Source organism: Charadrius vociferus, unplaced genomic scaffold (genome assembly GCF_000708025.1).
Source record: "Charadrius vociferus isolate BGI_N301 unplaced genomic scaffold, ASM70802v2 scaffold2, whole genome shotgun sequence".
Lineage (NCBI taxonomy): Eukaryota > Metazoa > Chordata > Aves > Charadriiformes > Charadriidae > Charadrius > Charadrius vociferus.
This window is the reverse complement of record NW_009647595.1, coordinates 7,208,959-7,232,305: the sequence shown is the minus strand read 5'-3', so window position 1 is coordinate 7,232,305 and position 23,347 is coordinate 7,208,959. Positions and strand designations below refer to the sequence as shown.

The 23,347-nt window shown below is 37.6% G+C and overlaps 1 protein-coding gene across 1 annotated transcript in view; it reads left to right on the top strand.

Annotated features, from left to right (window-relative positions):
• ADCY8 (adenylate cyclase 8 (brain)) overlaps nt 1-23,347 on the top strand; it is a gene marked incomplete at its 5' end in the record, with an annotated part of 130,876 nt that overhangs the window by 77,516 nt on the left and 30,013 nt on the right. Inside the window, 4 exons of the mRNA XM_009881017.1 lie at nt 3,032-3,302; nt 9,360-9,557; nt 15,934-16,034; nt 22,278-22,479. Of these exons, the coding sequence (XP_009879319.1) occupies nt 3,032-3,302; nt 9,360-9,557; nt 15,934-16,034; nt 22,278-22,479 (772 nt within the window). The remainder of the gene's footprint in view (nt 1-3,031; nt 3,303-9,359; nt 9,558-15,933; nt 16,035-22,277; nt 22,480-23,347) is intronic.

Below are 23,347 nucleotides of genomic sequence, written 5' to 3'. Positions count from 1 at the left end.
ACAAATTCTGTACTCTGCATATGTCACCAGCATATTAAACTGCAGAAAAAAATTCCTTTCCCTGCTGCTTATCCCACATGATAACCCCAGATGCCCAAGAAAGGACACATGCTACTTTGTTAACACAAGCAAATCAATCATCTAAGTTTCACCATCCACACCTGCAAAAAGTCTAGTTTATTGCTGTTAATGCATGCAAATAGTACAGCTATTAATGAACAACCCAGAGAACACACCACCTTGCTGTTGGTGATAAAATGCCTGGCTAGGTTGCAGTGTATTGGAGCAGAGTGATTTCCACTCCCGTATATCAGTTTGCCAACAGAACAAACAGTATGTGACAGCAATTCACTGTGTCCCTCAAAACAGTGATTTACATCAGACTTTCCTAGTGCACAGAGCAGATTTAATAGAGCAGTTAAGTTCACTTCAGCCTCTCCTTACTCCTCCCTGCCTCCAGCATTCAAACCCCCCTGCCTGCCACAATACCGGGATCATTCCCATTCCCAGAGCAGTGCTGGAAAGCTGCCCTGGGGTTATGAATGGTCCTGCTCCCACGGTGGGAAACAAGGGGAAAGATGAAACACAGCCCTTTCGTGAGCGCACAGATCCCTCCACCCAGTTTGGGGGCAAGAGAGAGGGGGCTCAGCTCTTCCCTTTGCCGGTTCTCTATCACCCTGAGACATCATTAGCATGGGTGATGCGGGGACAGATTGCCACCGAGTGAAGGAGCATAAGCGGGCAGCCCAACTGTCATGGAAGGAGGCACTCAGGACCAATGAGAAAAAACCAACCATTTCTGGGTTTCTGAGAGGAAAAAAATGTGTCCATAACACCCAAGAAGGAAACCATGTAAGATCCTACATTGTTATTTCAGAGACACTCTTCTGCCAGGACCTCATCTTCTAATAGTCTTCACCTGGTCTATCTAGGTACTAATCTGTGGTATTGAATTCGCATAAAACCTAGCTAATAATTAATTTTCCAGGATGTATCAATGACATGTGTCATCTAAAACTTTGGACCTGATATGTTTTCAGCAGTAAGACAGGCTGTACCCTTTAATTTCAATGATCAGGTTCCCGATTTACTGCATCCATATAAAACTAGAGACATCTTTCCACTATACATTTTAAGGTTTTTTAAGGAAGCTGTACAAAGGGTCAAACTAGAAAATATTTTTAATCTACCAACTATTTATTAATATTTGGTCCATTTAAGGGTATTACATCAATAGCCAGCTCTACGCTCTAGTTAAAGCTGTTATCATTTCCATTATAAAATCCATATTTCAGGGCTTTAGAGTGCAGTCTTCTCAAATTGTATTAGTGGAAACTCAGCCCAAAGATAGTCACCGTGGAAACTAATGTATCGTTTTCTTTTTCTTTTTCTTTTTTTTTTTTCTTTTTTTTTTTTTTTTTAATCAGTACTTCACTTAAATCAATTTAGTTTATTTGTGTTTCTAAGAGCTAGGAAATGCATTGGCTTTCTGAGAGATTATCTGATCTGGTTTTAAAGTCCAGGCCAAAACTTGCTTACATTTGAGAGACAATTTTACTGCTTTTTATTGTCAGTTTTACTGACATTTGACTATAAAAGAATACTGATCTCTGTGGTCATCATAACAGCACATCTCACACTGAAAGTTGTCCTGTGTTGACTTCAGAAGGAAGCTGGGAAAGGTTAAAAAATGGCTGAGAAGATACAAATTTTTGATCTTTTAATTATGTCCTGGTATTTAATACTCTACATAGACCCAGTTTGTGCTAAATTCTGATACCCCTGGGTGTTTCACAATGCTCAAGGACAACTAGCACTTTATATGTGATTATAGCCTTTCTATTCCAGCAATATTTTACGCAACTTAACTCTGTATTGGCATCCTTAAATTTCCAGAAGAAAGTTTCCCAAGGGGCGTGCTAGGACCATTTCCTTCAAGGGTGAAAAGGCAATTTGTGGTGCCTGAGAAAAATGCCTCAACATATGTCATTAAGAAATTATCAAGAATTTTAGCTGACCGAATTTTAGCGTTCTGTCTGCAAGCCTGACTTTCGAAAAGTGTCATGCATCCAAATTTGAAAAATGAGCTGATTTTAAAGTATCTTAATGGAGTCACTACATTTATTTGCTTGAGTTAGCTAAGTGCCTAATGAACATCTCTTACTGCATTTATGATACTGCCTTATAAAGTATAGCAGAGCTAACCATGCAGATCTGTTTTAGAGTTGTCTGCAATTTACCCTACATGTCAGAAGTTGAAGATTTCTTAAAAATAGAAATAAAACCAACTTTTTCACTCTCTTTTATTTTTTTTTAACTTGAGCTTCTTTCTGTCCTTCTCAAGCAGTCATAATTATCATTAATTGCAAATACCAAGCACCTCCATGTTTGATTGTAAGACATCTGAAGTCTTATCACGCTTTTGCAAAATTTGAGCGTTTTGTATGTCATCTCTTAGATTCAACTTCACTTTTGCAAAAGGTTTTTGAACTCATCACTTAGTCTTACCAAAAATTATTACCCCTTTATGTAGTTACCCTATTTCCCTAATTCACTTCAACTGCAATCAGACCACTAATTTCAACTGTCTAAGCTACCTTAGGAAACTGAAGGAAATTAAAGAGCTTTCACGCAAACTGCTCTAATGCATACCATATATTTTCTTCTCACCATATTTATGTGAAGTGGCAATTTTCATTCACTCTGAACAGTATTTTACTCAGGAAGGTCTCCCATTAAACTATTACTGAGCGAAAAAGTATCAGGTGTGAATATCAAAGTGTTTTTCCTGTGAGAGGACTTTGTGCATTCATGAGATCCTATTGATGTGAACATGCTTTGGCAGCCTTTGTCCCCAAATTAAGCTCATGTTTGTTGAATATGCTATGTCATCTTATTTATAGAAATCCTCATATACAATAGAAAACTTTTTATTTTTCATTAAAAAATGATGCAGAGTTCATAAACTCCTTCTCACCTATGTATACTAGAGCACAATCAGTATTTGCTACTACTTATTTCACTCGTGCAGGAGAATTCACATCTCCAAGGCCACTCTGGACTGCCTGAATGGGGATTACAAAGTTGAAGAAGGACATGGCAAAGAGCGTAATGAATTCTTGAGGAAACATAACATTGAGACTTATTTAATTAAACAACCTGAGGAGAGTCTGTTGACTTTGCCTGAAGATATTGTGAAAGAGGCTGTCAGCTCCTCTGACAGGAGAAACAGCGGAGCAACGTTTACCGAAGGATCCTGGAGCCCTGAACTTCCGTTTGATAACATAGTGGGAAAACAGAACGTAAGTCAAACTTCCTTTAATGTCATCAAGTATGAATGCATGCTTGAATGCATTTCAATAATGGAAGCCTCAGAGGAGGCAAATTCATCTTTAACCTTTATTCTAACACGTACTGTAACAGCAGAGGATTAAAAAAAAAAATGTTTCATGGTAGAAATAAATCATGTATCCATACTGGGGAAATGCCAGGGGACCAGAGGTTTGGGGGGTTTTCCAACCAAAATTAAATACTACACAGCTTAGTTTTAATTGAATCAGTCAATAAAGAAGTAAATTAAAAGTAAAGCTAATGTCACTAAACTAGTGGGGACATTGTAGTTAGAGTGCGTATCTCATTGCATAGCTTTGCTGCACTGCCATCAGAGTAAAGGGATGTGTGAACAGACACTTTGCCAGGCAAAAAAGCATAGTGTAGGTTGTTGATATATAAGAGAAAGAAAAAATATTTACCTTAAAAAATCACCTTGTGGAAAGTTTGTCCATTCTTCACTTTTTTTTTCTTTTTTTTTAAATAAAAAACATTTAAAACTTAGATTTTAACACATAATTAAGGCTCACTAGCAGGTAAGTTAGACTCTAAGGTCATGCATAGCTCAACAGAAATATGAGACAATAAAAACTGCTTCTGATCAGAACTTTTCCAAAAGCATTGCTTGGTTAATTGCTATCACCCTGGAAAACAGCAATTCTTGTACAGTCATAAAAATTGCCTGTAAACTCTGCTTGCTTGGAGGAGTTAGAGATGGAAAGGATAAAATGCCCTCAGACACCACCCTCTTCACTGCATTTGAAAGAGTGATGAGTCTTTATGAAACAAGGTCAGCTGGAGTTTTCTTCCACTTTGCTGAGGGATCTGTCATGACGTGATATATCCTTTCTTCTGCTGCACATCCTTAGCCCTACTTGTCTCCACTGTCTGTTGAACTTCAAACGTTGTTGTGTGGAGGTCTTACTTTGTCAACCGTCTTCTGCTTCTTACAAATCTGCTCAGAAGTGATAAGCTTTCACAATCAATCAGCCCATGGTGGTCTCTTTGTCTCTTCAAACTGAACTAGAGCATGGCATAGTTTGCTGTTATATAAAACACCTGTTTTATGTATGTTCTGTACATCTGTGTATCTGCATGTACGCTGCCTTTTAGTATTCACTGTAGTTTGTTGACCTGTCTCTATACTCTCATTTCATTAGAAATAGAGGCATGAGCGCATGCTGCTGTGAATATCTTCTGATCTCTCGCTGTTTATTCTTCTTTCCCTTTAAGGCATTCCAATTTCTGTAGTCCAAAAAAATCTGTGCAGAGTAGGCTATCATTTCATTGATCATTTTCTCAGCTAAACCTGACCTTGATACTAACAAAGAGGAGGAATGAAATGAAAGGAAAGGACTAGTGGCTTTATTCTATTATTGACAAATCTACATGCAATAAACTAGTAAAAAGACCATTACAATTGTTGAAATAGGTATAACTAAACAGTTGTTTTAAAGCAAATTTTTGTCTTATGACAAAAAAAAATCCATTTTTAGAATAGTTCCTCAGAGTTTTTTTAAGAACTTGTTGTCCTGCTGGACATAACTATAATTTTATATTACACAGATTTACAATAAGATTTTTGGAAGAAGCAAGATTTAAAAAATTTCTATTCTATGTGTGATTCAATTATTATGTAATTTACAATTTTAAAGTTGAGACAATAAGCATTACTGCTCATAAATAATGTATTTCAGCTGAAAATTCAGATGATAGATTTAAATTATATTAGGATATAGTAGCTTTTCCCAGAGGTGTGTCAGCCTTGGACAGAATAATCATTTAATAACATTAATTATGCCACCTAAAGGTCACTGGCAGCAGCAAATGTTGAGAATCTGAGTAGCAGCAACCCAACAATGAATCACTCCGTATGTTTGAATATTTGCCAATAAGATTTAAATGGTTTCTTTACCCGATATAAGTTACAACAAAATTTAAGCAATTCTCATCACGTGTCATACGTTTAGCTGCAGTTATGTTAGGAAGAATATGAAATGGCAAAGTCTCTGGTGAGTTCTCTTGCCAAACTCAAATTCATCACAACCCATATTCTTTACTTCAAACTAATTTTCTATGGGCAGCCTAAGACAGCAAATTGGAGTTGTGTTGGTATGAGTAAGGAACAAAATAAAGACTCTTTATGTACGCAGTCACAGACATTAACAAAAGCTGCATGTGTCTACAGCACAGTTAACACCTTGTATCTTTTCTCTGGTGGTAAGGATGCAAGTGAAGTTCAGACCATGCCCAATATGGATGGAGTTTTCTGTTATTGAAACGGGTGTCTGTGCTTCTTTTCTAAAGCACAGAAAGTTGGACAGAAGTTATTTTATGTTAAGAAAGTGAAGGCCCATTTGCCCAGAGAGGTGGTAGATTCCCCATCCCTGGAAACATTCAGGTCAGATTGGACGTGGCTCTGAGTAACCTGGTCTAGTTGAAGATGTCCCTGCTCATTGCAGGGGGGTTGGACTAGATGGGCTTTAAAGGTCCCTTCCAACCAAAACTGCTCTATGATTCTATGATTCTATTCCTCCTCTAAAATAAATTAAAAGCTGATGAAGTTGGATTTCTTCTCTGGGCCTTCCAAAAGAAGTAGCTGAAAGCATAATACGGTGACTCTGTGTGACCACCAGGAGGCACCTGGTGGGGCTGTAATGACATGAATTAGGAAAAAAGCAAATTAAAATTCCTGTCTTGTGTAAGTATAAACAAAAGGGTGGAATTCAGTTCAAACCAAGACACCTGCATTTGTGTATCTACTTATTGTTACAGGTGTCGATATCCCATACAGCTCAGCTTCTAAACGTAAGAGTCTAGTGATACATGTGGTTCTCTAGGGTGACTGAGACATACATATGACAAGGGGCCTATAAAAGACCTGTGATCATCTGGACTATCAGTTAGAAGCCATGTAAGAGACTCTAATGTCCCAAATAGTGCTAAACCTCTATGCTGGAACATGCTGAGTAAGAGCTTTGTTCAGCTTCTTAACTGTGGCTGTCTATTGCAGTTTGAGATACCCCAGCACACTCCAGCTGGTGGTGTGCCATATCTCCTAGGTGCAGACTGTTGTCCAGGATACCCTCAGCTGACCATAAGCTGCATATGTTAGGGCAACTGAAAGTATCCAGAGTGTATATTGCCAGTAACAGAGGCTTAGACACCAAGCACCTAGACAGCTTTGTGTAGGTGTCTTTCTCTTCAACCAAATCCTACCTGTATACTGTGTCTTTAAACATGTGACCTTGTATTTCCCTATTTCTATGCAAGACCTGGTGTTTGCAGTATGAAAAAATAATTTGGGCCCTTCCTAGAGTCTTCTAAATTTAAAATTTCTTTTTTTTTGAGGTCAGAATGCTTGGACTTGTTGCATGAAATCTTTGTGGGAACGAAGTAAAATCTAATCCCAGCTTTTTTTTTTTTTTTTTAAATGTCTATAAAATATCTCTAAAGTTGGAGTTCTATTATTTGTTTGTTTTAATTCATCCTATCTTTTTGTCTCAAATGCAAGTTTGGCTGGGCTTTTTCCCAACAGAATCCTGTATGTGTTCCTATGGGATGAATGGGTATTGTCAGCATCAGGAAAGTTCAAAAGCCCATTGTAGGATTCACCACTGTATCTTCCAAACAGCTGTTTACAAAAGTGTAAGAGAGGTAATAGGGAGAACCAGTATTTCTTCATGTTGGTATAGCGCAGACTTAAAAGATGCAGAGCAAAGAGGGGAATACAGAGACAAAATGTGGTTAGAACATATTCTTCTGACAATAATTAGCTTTTTTTTTTTTTCATTATTGTTATTACTAATTACAGGGAAGCCTTTTTCTTAAGTGTGTGTATGGGTGTGAGGGAGAGAAGACTCCACTAAACTCAAATATGAATTCCCTTGTTATCCTCTGAAAATAAACATAACTTCAGAGTCCATTTTGGCACCTATACTACGGCCATTGTTGCCATAGTAGTGATATGTCATGTTCATCTACCACAAATTGTAAACCACTTCATACGTTCAGCAAGAAGACAGTTCTTCATATTAATCAAATTTTAAAATATAATTTGGAGCAAAATGTAGTCACTTACTAGCATATATTGAGGTCACTTTCCTCATGTAAATAAAACACAATGCCCAACTAAAACATTAGGGACCTTCTCCACCCTCACTTCCAGTGGAGATATAGCAATATGAACTAATTCTGAGGAATTAATGCGCACAACAGCATCTAATGTGACCTCATCCTTTAACAGTGACTTCAGACCCACTTGTGCAATTTCAGCCATCACAAATTGATAATAACTTTTCTGCATGGCTCGTTTTAAGAGATAGGATCACCTAAACTGAAGTAGTGCCTTAGTGTTAGCAATATAGTATTTATCCAGTTGACTCGATGGATTGTTTTCCTGGGATTTGGCTCTAACCTTAGAGTTTCCACTTTAACTCCAAGGCTAAGATATAGATTCAGGAATATCTGAAACTTTGGTATAAGAAATGTTTCTCTGATACTTTTTTTCATCCAGATGTTGATGATATTGATTTTCTGGAGAAAAGATGGGGAGATATGAGTAGAGTGGTTTGCCAAACCTTCTCTGCTGAAGTCCTTTTTCTACTAAAGCGAACAGGAAGATTGCTTTTCACTTCAATAGACAGACGATTTCAGTCCTGATACCCTTTTCTGCCTATATATTTGCCTCTTAAGTTACTCATCAAAAGGTGGAATATGAGAAAACAAGTTACTATCTATGACTACAGAGTCCTTGGACTTTATTTTAGGATTGTAAAGAGAGTTGTCACTTGGCATTTGACAGTGGGTACCTGAGAGCCATCCTGTGTTTTAATGTGCTCTCCAAGATTCACTAGAATGTAATTGCTGACTATACTTTGAAAACAAACAAGGGAAACCTCCCTATAACATTTACTGTACATTTGCTGTACATAATCCCATGATCCAAAAGAACTGGCTTTCCAGAGAAATCTAGAGATAAATCCATCCCAAACTCCTATTCCCAACAATGCCCAGTAGGAAATATAGCAGATCTTTCTGGTAAGGACTTACAGGATAACTTTTCTCAAGCAGAACTGTATCTCTTGTCCATAATAATTCTGAAATGTCTTATGCTGTGATGTATGAAGGTTTATATCCTTTCCATTCATTAACATTTGTTAACTCTTGGAAGTATCACAGGTAGTAGTGTTTATTTTCCCATTCAAGTGGGAAAGTGTTGCTTCACTGCGGTTTGTGTCCTGAAATTATACCATGAAACTGGACTGAGTTATTCTCTTTATGAATGCAAACTCTACCTCTTTCCCAAAGGTGAAGCACCCTCCATACTACCTCTGCTAGCTTTACTTTGTGAAGCTGTGCAAAAGCCTTTTCTTTCTTTTTATTAGTCAATGAAATAACAAAGGAATAACGCATTTGAGATAATATTTAAAATAATAATATGAATTACAGTTAAATTAAACCATATAGCCTAACTGTAATCTAGACTGGCTGAAATATACCAGTAGTGAAGAAGAACATATTCTTTGAAAACCCATGCTGAAGTAATCAGAAATGTCACCTTCTTCACTCCTGCCTAACTGATCTGTTCCTTAACTAGACACATCCAGTAACTTTGAGATCCAGAAAAATATCGTTACTCCTGTTTTGTGACTTCTGTTTTCTGTAGCTTCCATTCTCAGTTGTTAACACACACCATTGAGTTAGATACCCTGCTGTGATTTTGGTGTGTACTCCCCTCATGCATACTCTAATAATTAATTAGCAGAATCTGGAAAGTGGAATATATTTCTAGTGTTCAGTGCAGCAGCAAACTTCCTAGTCTGTATAAAAGAGGGCATTAAAGTACTCCCCTTTATGTACTGTATGTGTTTAGCGGAACAGACTTATTATTTAACACTTTTATAGATTTCATTGAATGAATTGCATGGAATGCTGTAATGGTTTGCAATGCAACATGATCTAAAACATTGCATTTTTAACCCAAGGGGACCAGCAGGTTTATTCTGTTTGCATGTGCTTTCCCCTAGACTCTGGCTGCCCTAACAAGAAATTCAATAAATCTGCTTCCAAACCATCTTGCACAAGCTTTGCATGTCCAGTCTGGGCCTGAGGAAATTAACAAGCGAATAGAGCACACCATCGACTTACGGAGTGGCGATAAATTGAGAAGAGAGCATATCAAGCCTTTTTCACTGATGTTTAAAGACTCCAGCCTGGAGCATAAGGTAGCTGGGTCTTGGTAGCTGCATTATTCACAACTCAAATTGTAATAAATGTCCACTGAAGTAGAGAAGCTGTAGGTTCTAGCTTGCGTTGTTTGTTTTCTGGTTTTGTTTTTCTTTTTCATTTTGTTTCAGTTTTCAGAAGTTGGGACTGAGCTAGAGGTCATACATGACAGTGTCATGCTGCAGGTGTTATAATGCTGCAATGGTTACGTTTCATTGTTGGAAAATGCCTACATTGAGCAAACTCTGGTTCTGAAAACAACAGCCATTTGCCGGGTTTTGTTTGCTGTCTAGTACAAGCAGTTTTCCATCAGATGACAGGTTGCTTTGGCACAAATGGTGACTGAGCATATTAATAAACTGACACTTCTATTCAAAACATATATCTATATTTATATAGATATGTTTCTTTCATTTAGTCATAGGATCCATCTGATGTTCTCTAGGCAGCTGCTATGTTTATTTCAAGTCAAAACTAATTTGTCAACTCTTTGTTTTAAACATCCTTTTTTTAACATCTCCTTCTAGGCGGTAAATACTGTTCATGTCTTTGCTGCTTATCAACAGTAGTATGATCTCACTAATTTCTATCTTAGTCTACGTGCAGATGTAACCTGTAAGTTAAAAAAAGATAAGTCAATGAGACAATTTTCCTTGCAAACTGATGACATGGCGTGGGGTTGCACAGATCTCAAATGATTTCATTGACTTGAATGCTATTACAATACAGTATCAGCAGGTCTGCAACAGGATATGCACTTAGACTGAAAAGAAAGAAAAATAATGGGGAACTGCAAGCATGGAGGCCCACTTCTCCATCATCATTTCAACCTCCACTGGAAAACAGACTTCTTTACTTGACTTATGGGAGTCCGCTCCTCAGGTGGTATCAATAGTGAGAGCCTAACAAAAATCACTGGGAAAGAAAAATTCTGCTTGAAGTATATTTAAGCCCTTATTTCACAAACAATCCTGCAGAGGGAAAAAGAAAGGTTCATTAAAAAAAAAAAAAAAAAAAAATTTTTAATTTCCCCAAAAAAATCTGCTTGAAGTATATTTAAGCCCTTATTTCACAAACAATCCTGCAGAGGGAAAAAGAAAGGTTCATTAAAAAAAAAAAAAAAAAGAAATTATTAAATTTCCCCAAAAGAATATTTCTGACACTGAGACACAAGGGAGAATGCCCAAAGCTGAATTAGCCACTATTGCTGCAACAGAAGATATGAAGATATTTCTTTCAGTGCAGTCATCATGCAAAGCAGCAGAAAAGAAATCCAAGATTTCTGATATTCTGTGAATTACCATCTAAAGGCCCAAAATTCATGAGTAATCTTTAATCTTTTCAAGGCACAAGGTCAAAAGATAAGGTGAAAAAATCTAGATAAAGTAACCTTTATCCTAGAAGGTGGGGGATGGTATATTAGAAAATTTTTTTGTGCAAAAGAGGAAGCAGCCTGGTCCCAAACAACTTGCTGAATGAGCAAGCTAGTCAATGGTTCACCTAGTCTTATGTTACTATGTAATTATAGTGAGGCCTCAACAGAGGCTGGAGTAAAGGGACACTGCCCAGATCAGACCCTGTATTCAGAATATAAACTTTCTTGTCTTTTTAGACTTCACAATTAGCAGCCATAAGGAAAATCTATACAGAAAGGGTAGATTTTCATTTAAATGCAATTTAAGCAAGAGGGGAAAGAAAAAAAAACCCACACTTTAATCCATCACATTACATAGGCCACATTTTAAATATCGATGTTTTGAATTTCATCTGGGTGACAAACAGTTTATTTAAAAGTCAACATTTTGAGCATTTTTAATACATTTTCTTCTCAGTATGACATTTCCAATGCCAACCTGTGCTGCAGTGCTTAGAAAATGGGGCTTTTGTTTAAGATTTCCTTAGGTGTTAGTCCCAACCAGTAAGCACAGGCAACACAAACACAAAATCCTTCCCGTAAAGCGGACTGAATCTTCTTTCCATTCTCTAACTCAGGATGGCATTTAGTATTACACAGGAGTAAAGTTTTAAAATATATCAGCACTGTTTTACTGTCTCTGGTTCACCCACCTCCATCAGTTGGGTGGTTTCTGGCTAGCAACCTCGTTGCTTGTGTTCATGGTGCTGGGGCACCGGCGGTGTGCTCAGAGAAGGATGGGGAATGCACCGGGATGCAAAAGGATGATGTGGATTAAGGCAAGATGAATCACAGTGTCCTATTCATTAGAGGCAGGGGCAATGTCTTGTGGGACGATGTGTGAAATCTCCCTTCCCTGCTTGTTGGCCTGTGCAGTAATTACAGGGTTTTTTTCCAGTAGCCTTAGTGTTAAACCATAGTCTACAGGTAGTCATGAAAAAAATAATGTGAACTGTTTTGCTACAGAAAGTAGCTATTTCCTCCATATCATCTAATATTACTATCACTTCCTCCCTTCTTCCTTCCCATTTAGGATACAAAACAAACCAAACTCAGGTTTAAATTGGAGTTTCATAGAGCTCTTTCATCTCTTTTCCCTCTGCTCTCCCCACCCCTAACCTTTCAGTCTGAAATTATGCTTCCTTGTAATCATTAACATTTTGCAACTGTGTACATGACCTTCTACATCAGCATCCTGAGCTGCCCCCTGCAGCTCTGCTGAGCAAGTAGACAGTGTATGTCTATGGACCTCCCATCTCACACTACCATTCTCATTTGCTGCCACTCACCTTCTGCTTAGACCAGGGGCAGCTTCAAGTCAGAGGTAGCTCTGAACTAAAGTAGCTTCTCTTGTGTAAAATCCTGTGCCCTTACATTTAGCCATCACATATTCAGGCAACGCTGGCATCTACTTATTTCTTTTGTGTGCAAGTACTTCTCGCCCCAGACTTTACAGTTATTCAGTAGGCAGATCAACTGATACCCATAGCTGAGAACCCAATCAAGAAGTGTTACATTAACCTTGTTCAGTAAGAATTGTGTTAATGCTCTGTACCTCATGCCACCGAGAAGTGAGTAACCATACGAACAATAAACTATATTCCTTCCTCCTGCATTAGTAACAGGACTACCATGTCATGGGATCATAAATCTTTTGGGGTGACTTGAATAGATCTGAAATGTCATGCTGGACTTCCGTTTAAACAGTCTAGGTTGTTTGAGGTTTTTATTTTTATTGTGAAACAATTGTAGACAGCAATGAAAGTGCTGTTTTGCTTCCTTTAAGGTTTCAAAGGATAAAAATAAAAATTTTGCCAGGGGTTATTTGCACAAGTAAGGTGTAGGCAGATAGAGCAAAAGACTCATCAAAGGAGAGTACTCTAATAGTAGCATGAAAATACAGTAAGGGTTTACAAATATGTAATAGATCATAAGAAAAATCTGATACTACTTTAGGTGATTTCTAATAATTATAAGATACCATTATGATGCTGTACTTTAATAGCAGTGACTTGGAAATATCAGTACCACGTACTTTCATATAGGATAAAGTATAGTAACAGGGCAGGAAATTTTGCATGTTGGTAGGGTTTTTGTTAAGGAAAGTTTCCAATGTAAAGATTTGTATAAAGATATTCTGTCTTCCTGCATATTTGTATTGGGATCATAAATCAGACTGGGTTTAGAGGTGAAGTGTCTACATATTTTCTGTGAGGTGAGCACACTGAAAATATCAAAAGGGCTTTGAATTTCACAGCACAGGCTTTCTTCGGTCAAATAATAGACCTAAATATCTGAGTTTCTCTTTGTCAGAATTTATGATGGGTAAGATAAACAGAAATCAAATGAGGAGGAAAGAAATTTTGCCCTTCCTGCATCATGTATCCTTGCAGACATGACCCTCACCTCTTTCCTTCAACACAGAAACTTCCAGTGGCAAGAAGGTCTGTAAGAAACACTTGGCAAACTCTGAGCCTGTTCAGCATCTTCCTTTCTGTCATTGGTCAACAACTGGATCTGTGTCTACTCTTTGGTCTTCTCAGGAGTTCATCCATTTCTTCTTCTTCCTTGGGGTTCCTGATAGGTCTTCTGTCTCTCCCCTGTACTGCAGAAGCTTTTCCAATGGCACAAACACCATTGCTCTGATGAAAAAAAGACCATGGTCTCCCTTTTCATCCATAAGGTCCTATCTGAGTCAAAGAGCAGCAGTGAGGATAAGACCAAAAGCCTTGCTCCCCAGTGCACAAACACTTTCTCTAGGTGAACATGTAAAGCCTGTTGTATTATCAGTACTCCATTTTCAAAGAGCCTTGGGAAAAGAGAGGTGAGGTGGGGAATAAGCAAGCTCAGTGTCAGCTAGCTGGCTAGGCTAGCTGGTGGATAAACTGTGCCCCCCTGCAACAGCACAGGCAAATGGGACTCACGGGAAGAAAGGTGAGCCTTTGCTACACCATGAACAAGTCATACCAGTGCAGGTATTTCTGTGGGATGTTGCAGCTAAGGTTTTCACTGCAAAGTAGGTCTCATCACGATTATTCCTACCACTCTATGTGGCTCTAGTTGGCTACGTGCCTTCCCATACTTATGGAAGTGCCTTGAGGCTTAGTCTATCCTTCAATTACTTCTCCAAGTCATTAGCGGGTAGATTTTTATGGAAGTGCTACATTAATCATTGATGTTTGTGCTGCTTCAGAGATGCTAAAAATTTCTCATCACAACATTGTTACTGATTAGACCACAGCATTCATCCTTTTGACATAATGCCTGACACAGCAGGCAATTCCATGTTTGTGTTTCATTCAATTAGTTTTCTATAATTTCCCTCAGGAACAGTTATGGATTTCATGTTATATTTTAAGGAACATACACACCTTTCTTCTCCCTTTGGTTCTTTATGTGCTGCAACAAAAGAAAAAAGCCCTGGTCCATTATTTAAGCAAACTGATGCAGTTCTGTTTTCCCACACATGAAATCAGGGTCAGTGCCTCTGTGCTTCCAGCAGCCAAATGAAGTGGAGTTGCCTGTATGCACCATCGAAAATCATGTCAAAGTGATATTGCTTCTGCCAACAGCACACACAGGATATAATCACAGTAGAGGCGGAGTCAAAATGAGGGGCGCCAACAAATAAACCCCCTCTCTTACTCATAACAAATGGGAGCAGGGAAGAGAGAAGCCCTTTTCTTATTTCAGGATCCTGAGACTGTTTTGACCAGATGTTTATAACTGAGATGAAGTCCGTACTGAAGCTCCATGTAGCGAATAGAGTCTAAGTCTAGATATGATCTTCCTTCAAGAGCAAATTAGCTATGAAATGCAGTTCATAGCTGAACTCTCTCAATGTATGTTCCTGGTACGTTTTCTTAATTGGTTTTGATTTTTCTCATTATAATGTTCTCTAGGCATTTATAACTGCAGTTTGTCTTGTTTCCAAGTTGCTGGAGAAAAATTCTGATATCTGATATCTCTTTGACTCTGATTTCCTTTTGTTCTGCACATGTAACTCTTAGTGCCTTCAAAACTGCAAGAGATTAAATAAAATAGTCATTGTTCAGAGGAGGAAAAATGACCAGGGCAGGCATCTGTGGGATTTTTTATTAGGTGAAGAAAATTTATTGGCATCAGTATAGGATAAAGAGATTTACAAAAATATGTCTATGGACCAATATTCATCCACTGTAAACATTTAGGGTTGAACTGAATTAGCAGTGATAAATACCAGCTGAGGATTTAGGCAATGTTTCCACTTTAACTGATCCACCATGATTCTCTGTATCTGTTTCTTGGTTTTTTGGTAACTCCCGTAAAAGGGGAACTTGCTAGTATTATCAACGGTTTGATAGGCTGGAGAAGAATACTTTTGCAATAAATCATAATAATACACCTCAAATGGTCTGTTATATAATATGCTAATTTTCTCTTGGAGAATGCCCATATTGTCAAGCTTCTGCACAGTCGCTGGATAAGTTAGGATACAGAAATCACGACCCACATCCCAAATAGTCACACAATGTCCCAAACTACATACTTTTAAAAAAAAAAAAAAGCTAAAAAAGAAAACAGAATGGCATTAATTTGGAAAGCATGGAGACACCTCCATAACGTCACGCATGCAGACTCGCAGCTGACTTCAGTGTTTGTCTTCAGGTGAGGAAACCCTCTGGCTAAGCTATTAAGTATTTAGCATTCCACTCAGCAGCACAAGCCCTAGGTATCTACCTACCTGAGGACTTTTAAAGCAAATAATTATAGAGTTTTTCTCTTTCAGCTAAAATATTTTACCAGCTTATTAATGATTTATCTGTTGTTTTTCATTTTTAAAAACAAATTCAGGTTTATTGATCTATTAGCTCTTCCTGCTAATTTCCCCAAAGTCTCCTGTATGCATTAGTCTTTATTAAACTACTGCATGGGTAAACAGCTAATTTACTTTTCTGTTTGTTTTTTTTTTTATATTCTAGTATTCTCAAATGCGGGATGAAGTATTCAAATCAAACTTGGTGTGCGCATTTATTGTTCTCGTATTTATCACTGCTATCCAAAGCTTACTTCCTTCTTCCAGGTAAATACAGAAATATATCTCTATATATGTGAAGGTGCTTTTGGGGAAACAGCAAGATAACATTTCTAGGATTGATGTGGAATGAACCAATAAAATCTGCTTGTTCCCCGAAAGTGTTCATACATATTTTTTCGCCTTTTTTTTCCCCATATTAACTGCTTTTGTATTATGTTATCTGTAGCTACATGTTTTTATGTAAGACAGCAGCATCTACTGACATTATGTTGTTATGTTTTTAAGCAGAACCCCCACTGTGATAAGTGGGAACTTTAGGTTAAAAAAGTTTGACACAATATGTCCTGCTGCTTCCAGTGTTGAAGTAAAACATGATCCAGACTTATAACAGTACCTCTTTGCTAAGTGACTGGTAATCACCTTGGGAATCGGTGATTGTTTTGGCTTTGTCTCTTACATGCTACATAAGAAAATTGTACTGTTGTGTTTTGTTGCCAATGATATGTATTACCCAGCTGAGGAAAGCAATCTTGTGCCATTAAGAAGAAGCAAGGAGATGATCTTGTAGATCTTTCTCACTTCTGCTTTTATCTGGGGCTGATCAAGCAACAACTTCCTATCAAGGTGATGAAAATGAGACATACCTGAGACCTCTATGTCCACATTTTTCACATAGTCAAACCCATGAATTTTGTCTACTATTTAATAGTGAGAACCCAAGAGTGTGTACCAGGACTAACATCATTTTTCTAGCATCATAGCAGAGCCAGCAGAATATGACTGCCACTTAAGCATGCCCCTGGTCCCATTTGGCGTTTGGCAGAGCAAGTGCTAAAATGAAAATGCCCAGATGAACATAATTTGCAGCTGGTTTCTAACGCTCAGATGAACCTTAACTTATGGCTACCTGTAGAATAACCTTGAAAATACAGTATTTATATAAGAAATAAGACATTTATTGTGTTACAGTAATACAGCGATATTTCTTGGATCATCTCTGGAAGACCTGGTTCACCATGTTTATGTCTAAGAAAACCAAAATGGTGGTTAGATGCAGGCAGACAACTGCACTTGACAGCAGTGGTGTCCCATGTATTTTGTAGTTCTCAGCTAGGAAAGTACCCAGAGTAGTACCTGATCTTCTGCTTCCTTATGTCCCATATTGCTCTAATACTAGTAAGTTTGTTTGCTTTTCTAAAGGGTTTATTTTTTTCCCAATACACATTCAAAATCCTTCACTTCTGGTAGCTGTTATTTTTATTTTTTTCTCAATTTGTACAAGAAGATTTATGGATCTTATTAATGGAACCTGTTTTCCACAAAGATTTCTGCTGCTATATCAATCACTGCTATACCAGCAAAAAAAAAAAAAAAAAAAAAAAAAACCCGAACATTTTTTCTATCTGCACAGATTTGTCTCTGTTAATTCTTGTGAGGGTGTCTAGTGCCACTGGAATTAGGGGAGAAGGAGTCACATAACCACATTGCCTGCAGCTGTCTCACTTCTTGGTTTCTCATCTTGCACAGTAGTCTTGTGTTTTTTCCTGCACTTCAGCAATGCTGTGTGGAACTTTTTGTCACTAAATGTTAAAGAGGCTGTAAATACAAATAGATTCAAATACAGATAAGATAAATTCCTACAAGATAAGATCAGCAGAGGTTTTTAAATGAAAGTATGGAACCTTGGCCCCAAGAATGCCCTTAAAAGTTGATTGCTGGAACCTGGGAAGATATTTAGGGAAAGGTTACTTACCACTATCCCTTTTGAGAGAGAAGATTTGGAGCAACATGGGTGCTTTATAGCAGTTCTTATGTTTTTTCAGGAGCTGAAGATCACTGTCAAGATGTAAGAAGGCAAATTTTGTTCTTCATTTTTCCAGTTCATATACTCTGCTTCAAAAAATATGTTTCAGTCTTAAAAAAGCATGCCTATTAAACAAGCAGAGGTCAACAGATGAACAACCCTAAAATAACAGGATGAGGGGTTTTGAGTGAGAAGGTTTCAATATGCTTAAACACATTGAATGAGGAAATAATCTGGAAGTTCAAGTTTCCTAAATTCCAGTTCTAAAAACAATTCAAGGTATGAGCACATGAACAAGCTATCACAAAGTCAGGCAGGATTTGTATTCAGAGGGTCTTGGACATAACTGCATGCTCATCTGTTATACCTCTAGTAGGTATCAGAGAAGTAAAGTACCACAGTGGAAATGCATGGACATCATTTCCATGGAACTACTAACAAACTGTAATTCACACTGCTCATGGTAACTTACTTATTTCCTAAAAACACATTCAAGTGTCTTTCAATGCATGCTTCAGAGCTCTGTTGAACACAGATGGCATTTTGTATTTGCTTAAGTACACACTTGAATATTTTTCTGAGCTGAGTCTTTGGGGGATTTCTGGAAAACATTATTTAAATCATCATAAAACATATCTTACTAAGGATCTTCAGGGAGTTTCCCAGATAGGTTGCCTTGGTCTGTGTGTTAAAGGGAATAATCTTTCTATTACTGAATCTACTGCATATGGGAATTTCAGAATTTTATCTCAGTTTATATCTGTCTCATGCAGGATAAATATTTGATCCATTCATATTTTTCCTTGACAGAGCAGGCACATCACTGAATTTAAAAATCTTTGCAATAGTTTTCATTCTTTGAAATATTGAGTTGGGGAAATTGCTCTAAGTGACATAAATTAATGCCATATTTCTGCTGTAATTATGCTCTATGAAGCCATTATGTTACATTGCCAACCTTGCGGTGATTCATCTTCTCTATCTGAGAGGCCTGGGAGTTTGATTCATTTCCTGCAATGAACTTTCTATATGCTCACATGGGCAATAGATCATACTAGAGTAGACTGCTGAACTACTCTTATTTCTGCCAGTTTTTCACTGGGTTATTCTTGTGAGGGGAGAAAAATAGATTTCAAATGGTTGTTCATTTAAACATCTGCATCTTCTGTTTTACGTCAGTTTTCCTTCTGGCTCAACCCTTTGCGACTGTACAGGAGGAAGAGGGAAGGCAAAAGTTCCATTTCAAACTTCACTTGACCTTCACAGTACGGGAACCCCTAGAAAGAAAAGCATTTGGTCTTGAATCTCTTCTTGAATGAAGAGGGAATCCAAGCAAGGTGTCCCGGTTCTGGGAGAAGTTCATGGACAGAAGAGTATTATGGATGTTTGTTGCTATTTCTCTAGCCTTGGCTGTGTCTTCTGCTGTACTTGATCCTATCAGCATGCTGCCAGTAAAATCTTAGCACAGATGTCGGATTGATCCTCTAGAAGGTCATAGGTGTGCAAACTTCAGTTTTGTTTTTGTCTCAAGCAGGCTTAGACAAGAGACAAACGCATCAATGTTCAACTGAAGAGCTACAGTGGAAGAACTTCTGTTGCCTATATATTTATTATGAACAAACACGAGGCCATGGTTTCTCAGGGACCTAAGCAGGTTATGCTGCATTTTGGATTGATATCCCAAACTTAGGTCCCTAGATGCTCCCTTTATAGTACCTTAATTCAATAGCACCGGCTCTTACATGTAGAGTTTGGCAGTCCAAAATAAGAACTCATGTTTAGTGTCCTCAGGTCTCACGCCTTGAGGCTTGACCCCAATCTTTTTGAAAGCCTTAATTTGGTTTCATTAGAGCTGGGTCAGGCTAGGTCTGCAGAATTGGTAGGCTACATCTGCATATATAGACTGTCTATATATATATCTCTAAGACATAGATAGAAACTATCAATTCCAAAGAGGATCTCAGTCATTTGGCTTTGGAAAGCAAGAAGGCTACTGCTGAATACTACTGTAGTGTGGGAAACTGAAGGAATTGATCTCACATATCTATCTGTCAGTGTCTATATCCCGGGTTCAAAGTATAGCCACTGGTGAACAGGTCAGTCAGTGGATGTCTCAAGGGGACTTCCACCTGAATAAATGTGAGAAACCGCTGTACAGAGAGATGAATCACATCCTAAACTGCACAGCTCTCTTGATGAGCCCTCTTGACTCTCTTGACTATTGTCCAGCTTTTCCCTGGGTTTATTAACTATCTTTCCCTTGGCTTTCTGTGTATTTCTACAGACAGAAGCTGCTCTCAAGGCATTGTTGCATTGTGTCTCTACTTGGTAGCCCCAGGATTTTCAGCAAGTCCTGAGAGTCTTCCCACAAAACTTTTAGCCGCCCAGCATGAAATTTGTCTGCTTCAGTCTTTGTTTCCTCACTGTTCACTCTTCCCTTCATAATACAGTTTGGTTTTACTGGCTAAATTGTTCCTTCTTTCAAGGATGGGACTGGAGAGGATGGGACTTTTTTGGGAAGCTTCACTGTGTCCTGTGTAAAAGTCACACAGAAAAGTCTGACAAAGCTTGTTGGAGTGAAATGCTGACCCAAGTGTAAGATAACATTTCATACCAATGGTACATCATCAGAACAGTGTCAAAGCTAATATTACCACGTGGAATGTCTCAAGGGAGGTTAATGTGTAATTCATCTTATTTCAGTTCATTAGGGAACAGAACTTCCATTTTGATATTTTTCACATTTTATGTCAAAATGTTTTGTAATATAAATTAGTACTACAAAAAAAATATATCACTTATGCAGATATATCTTACTTATAGCAATGCAGACAAGCTCCAAAAGAAAAACTTTCTTCTAACTACAGCCTTGTTTTCTGTTTGTTATCTCTTTAACCTGCTTTCTTTTCTGGACTCTTACACTGCAAGTCTCATTATTTTTGAGGTTCTGAGACTAGGAGCTGCACATATAAGCAGAACTGCATTAGCTTACTGAAGCTTGTATGCTGTTTTCAAAATCTTATAGCTTGATCATACTTCTGTGTTAGTTTGATTAATTTTAGTAGGTGACAGACAAGAAAGTTTAAAGTAAATTGCATGTTATTTTGTCCTGATACTTTAAAGGAGTCATTGTCCCAGCCAAGACTGTTTGGATGATCAGAAAGAAATAATGTTTGTGCTAATATTGTCTTTAAAACACCATCAGATTTAATATATAGGAATCTCTATCATCAAAGCTGAAGTCAGTAAAAGATAATATTTAAAATTAAGCAGGCTAAAGCATACAGGAATACAGTTCTTCACTTAAGTGTCTTTCAGTTTTGACACCTGTACCTCATATGTTATTTATGTCTTTGCCCTCGATGTGATGAACATTTCCCCACATATACTCTGACTTATGCTTTCTTTTTTCAAAAAAAAAAAAAAAAAGATTTTTCCTTTGGAAGATAAACATTTTCATTTACCCTATTTTCTCAACATATTTTCTACAAATATCAGTACTGTGAGGAAGATGTGCTCCCAGTTTTCACATAAAATACACAGTGCATCGTTGGTGTCTCCTTGGTGTCTTGATTGCCTTCAGGTCCCATATTTAAGCAAGAAAAAGGCATAAATTTAGAAAAATCTGCTGAAAGTTGTACTAGAAGAAATTATGGGTTTTAACGGTCTATTTGAAAGACTTGAACTGTCTGTTCTGTGTACTTACTTAACAATACTTGATTAAGGATCACATTTTCAAGAACAAAGTTTATAGGGTATGCCAAATGACCTGTTTTATTTAAACATGTTTGGATCATAGAAAACATTTTCATATGCTTTATATTTTAAAGGATTTCCATGAAACCAGAACATCAATTCTTTTACTTTTTAGATACCAATGAGATTCTTAGCTGCAGTTGACCCACTAATAATTAAAATGAGGGGAACCTTGCATTTCTGTAATAATTATATCCTGACTTACTCCAGAAAACAGGCTGCATTGTTGTACTCACTTCAGAGTCTATGACCCTCGATGTAGTATGAGTTTAAGACACCTGTGTTGTGCTATATACAAAATAACAGTCTACTAAACTGCCCTCAAACGAGTCTGCTAGAGTGGGAACCAGCTCATACGTAAGTGGCATCGAGATCCTAGAGTCTGAACAGCTTTGCTCTGAAAGAAACTTAAGGGACAACTGAGTCCCATGAGAATGGACATTCCCACCACTCAGACTCTGCATAGACAGATAGAGGTGCTGGCAATGATTTCCCTGTTTTTTTTCTTCAACGCGGTTTCTCAGCAAGAAACCATGTGAAGCAATGGCAGAGCAATGGAACACGAACAGGTCTTTGCTTTCTCTGGTGTTTTTTTTTTGCCTAGACTAATTGTCTCAGATTTATGGCAACTGATTTTTCCTAGTCTTAACTGTTTACACATTTATTTTTATTAGCTGTGGTATTGTGCTGAGGTTTAATGCTGGGTTCTCTTTTTTTTTATTTCCCAGGGTGATACCAATGGTCATTCAGTTTTCTATTCTGATTATGCTGCACTCCGCTCTTGTGCTAATCACTACAGCAGAGGATTACAAATGTTTACCCTTAATGCTCCGGAAAACCTGCTGCTGGATTAATGAAACCTACCTGGCCAGGAATGTCATTATTTTTGCATCCATTCTGATTAATTTTCTCGGAGCCATCATCAACATTGTAAGCTTATAGGGAACCAGGGGATATTGTACAGGAAAAGATGATTTATGACTTATTAAGCTTGCTACAGGACTTGTTAACTAATGTGTTTATGAGACAACTGTGATTTAAATATAAAAGGCAAAGTACCACAGCTTCAGGAAATTCAATCTGTTGCTTAAACTATGTATTTCTGAAATAACTAATTATTTCTCCCTCATGAGTATGTACTTTTAAAACCCTTTTGCTACTTTCTGTTCAATATATCTACCCTTTGAGGACCATTTGTAATTTTCTGACATGCTGATATACTTTCTTAAAGACTGTTAATCCAAGTAATGCTTATAGATATTGAATTCCTCAGCTCACAGTTCTCCCATTAATTAGATTACTAAAAAAATGAGAAGTGTCAATGAACCCAGAAAATACCTTCAAAGAAAGGATGAAGCAGGTCAAGCTGAGCCAGTAACCACAGCATATAAAAAGAAGTTAAAAAACATAAATTCTAAACATATATTGCCTTGCTCATTTAGCAGCTTGACAAACCCCTTTGGCCCAGACCTAACTTACGTGAAGTACCAAACTATGGGCATTGTCACTCTCAGCTTTCTTGTCAGTGCAGAAAAATAGGCATCCCCAAAGATTTCTTTTGAACATACTGGTCCCAATAAAGAGATTTTTCTCTCTCCACTGCCCACACAGGGAGTTAAGTCTGATTGGCTCCTAGTTTACACATCTCAACTAAGACTCTAAAGTGTGACAAATCTAGTGCAAAGTTTTTCAGCATATCTGTGAGGAAAGGCACATACCAAACTTTGCTTAGTAGCTGTGATTAAATAAAAATATTGGTAATTGAATACTGTGGGCCTACCTCTATACAATGCCACAG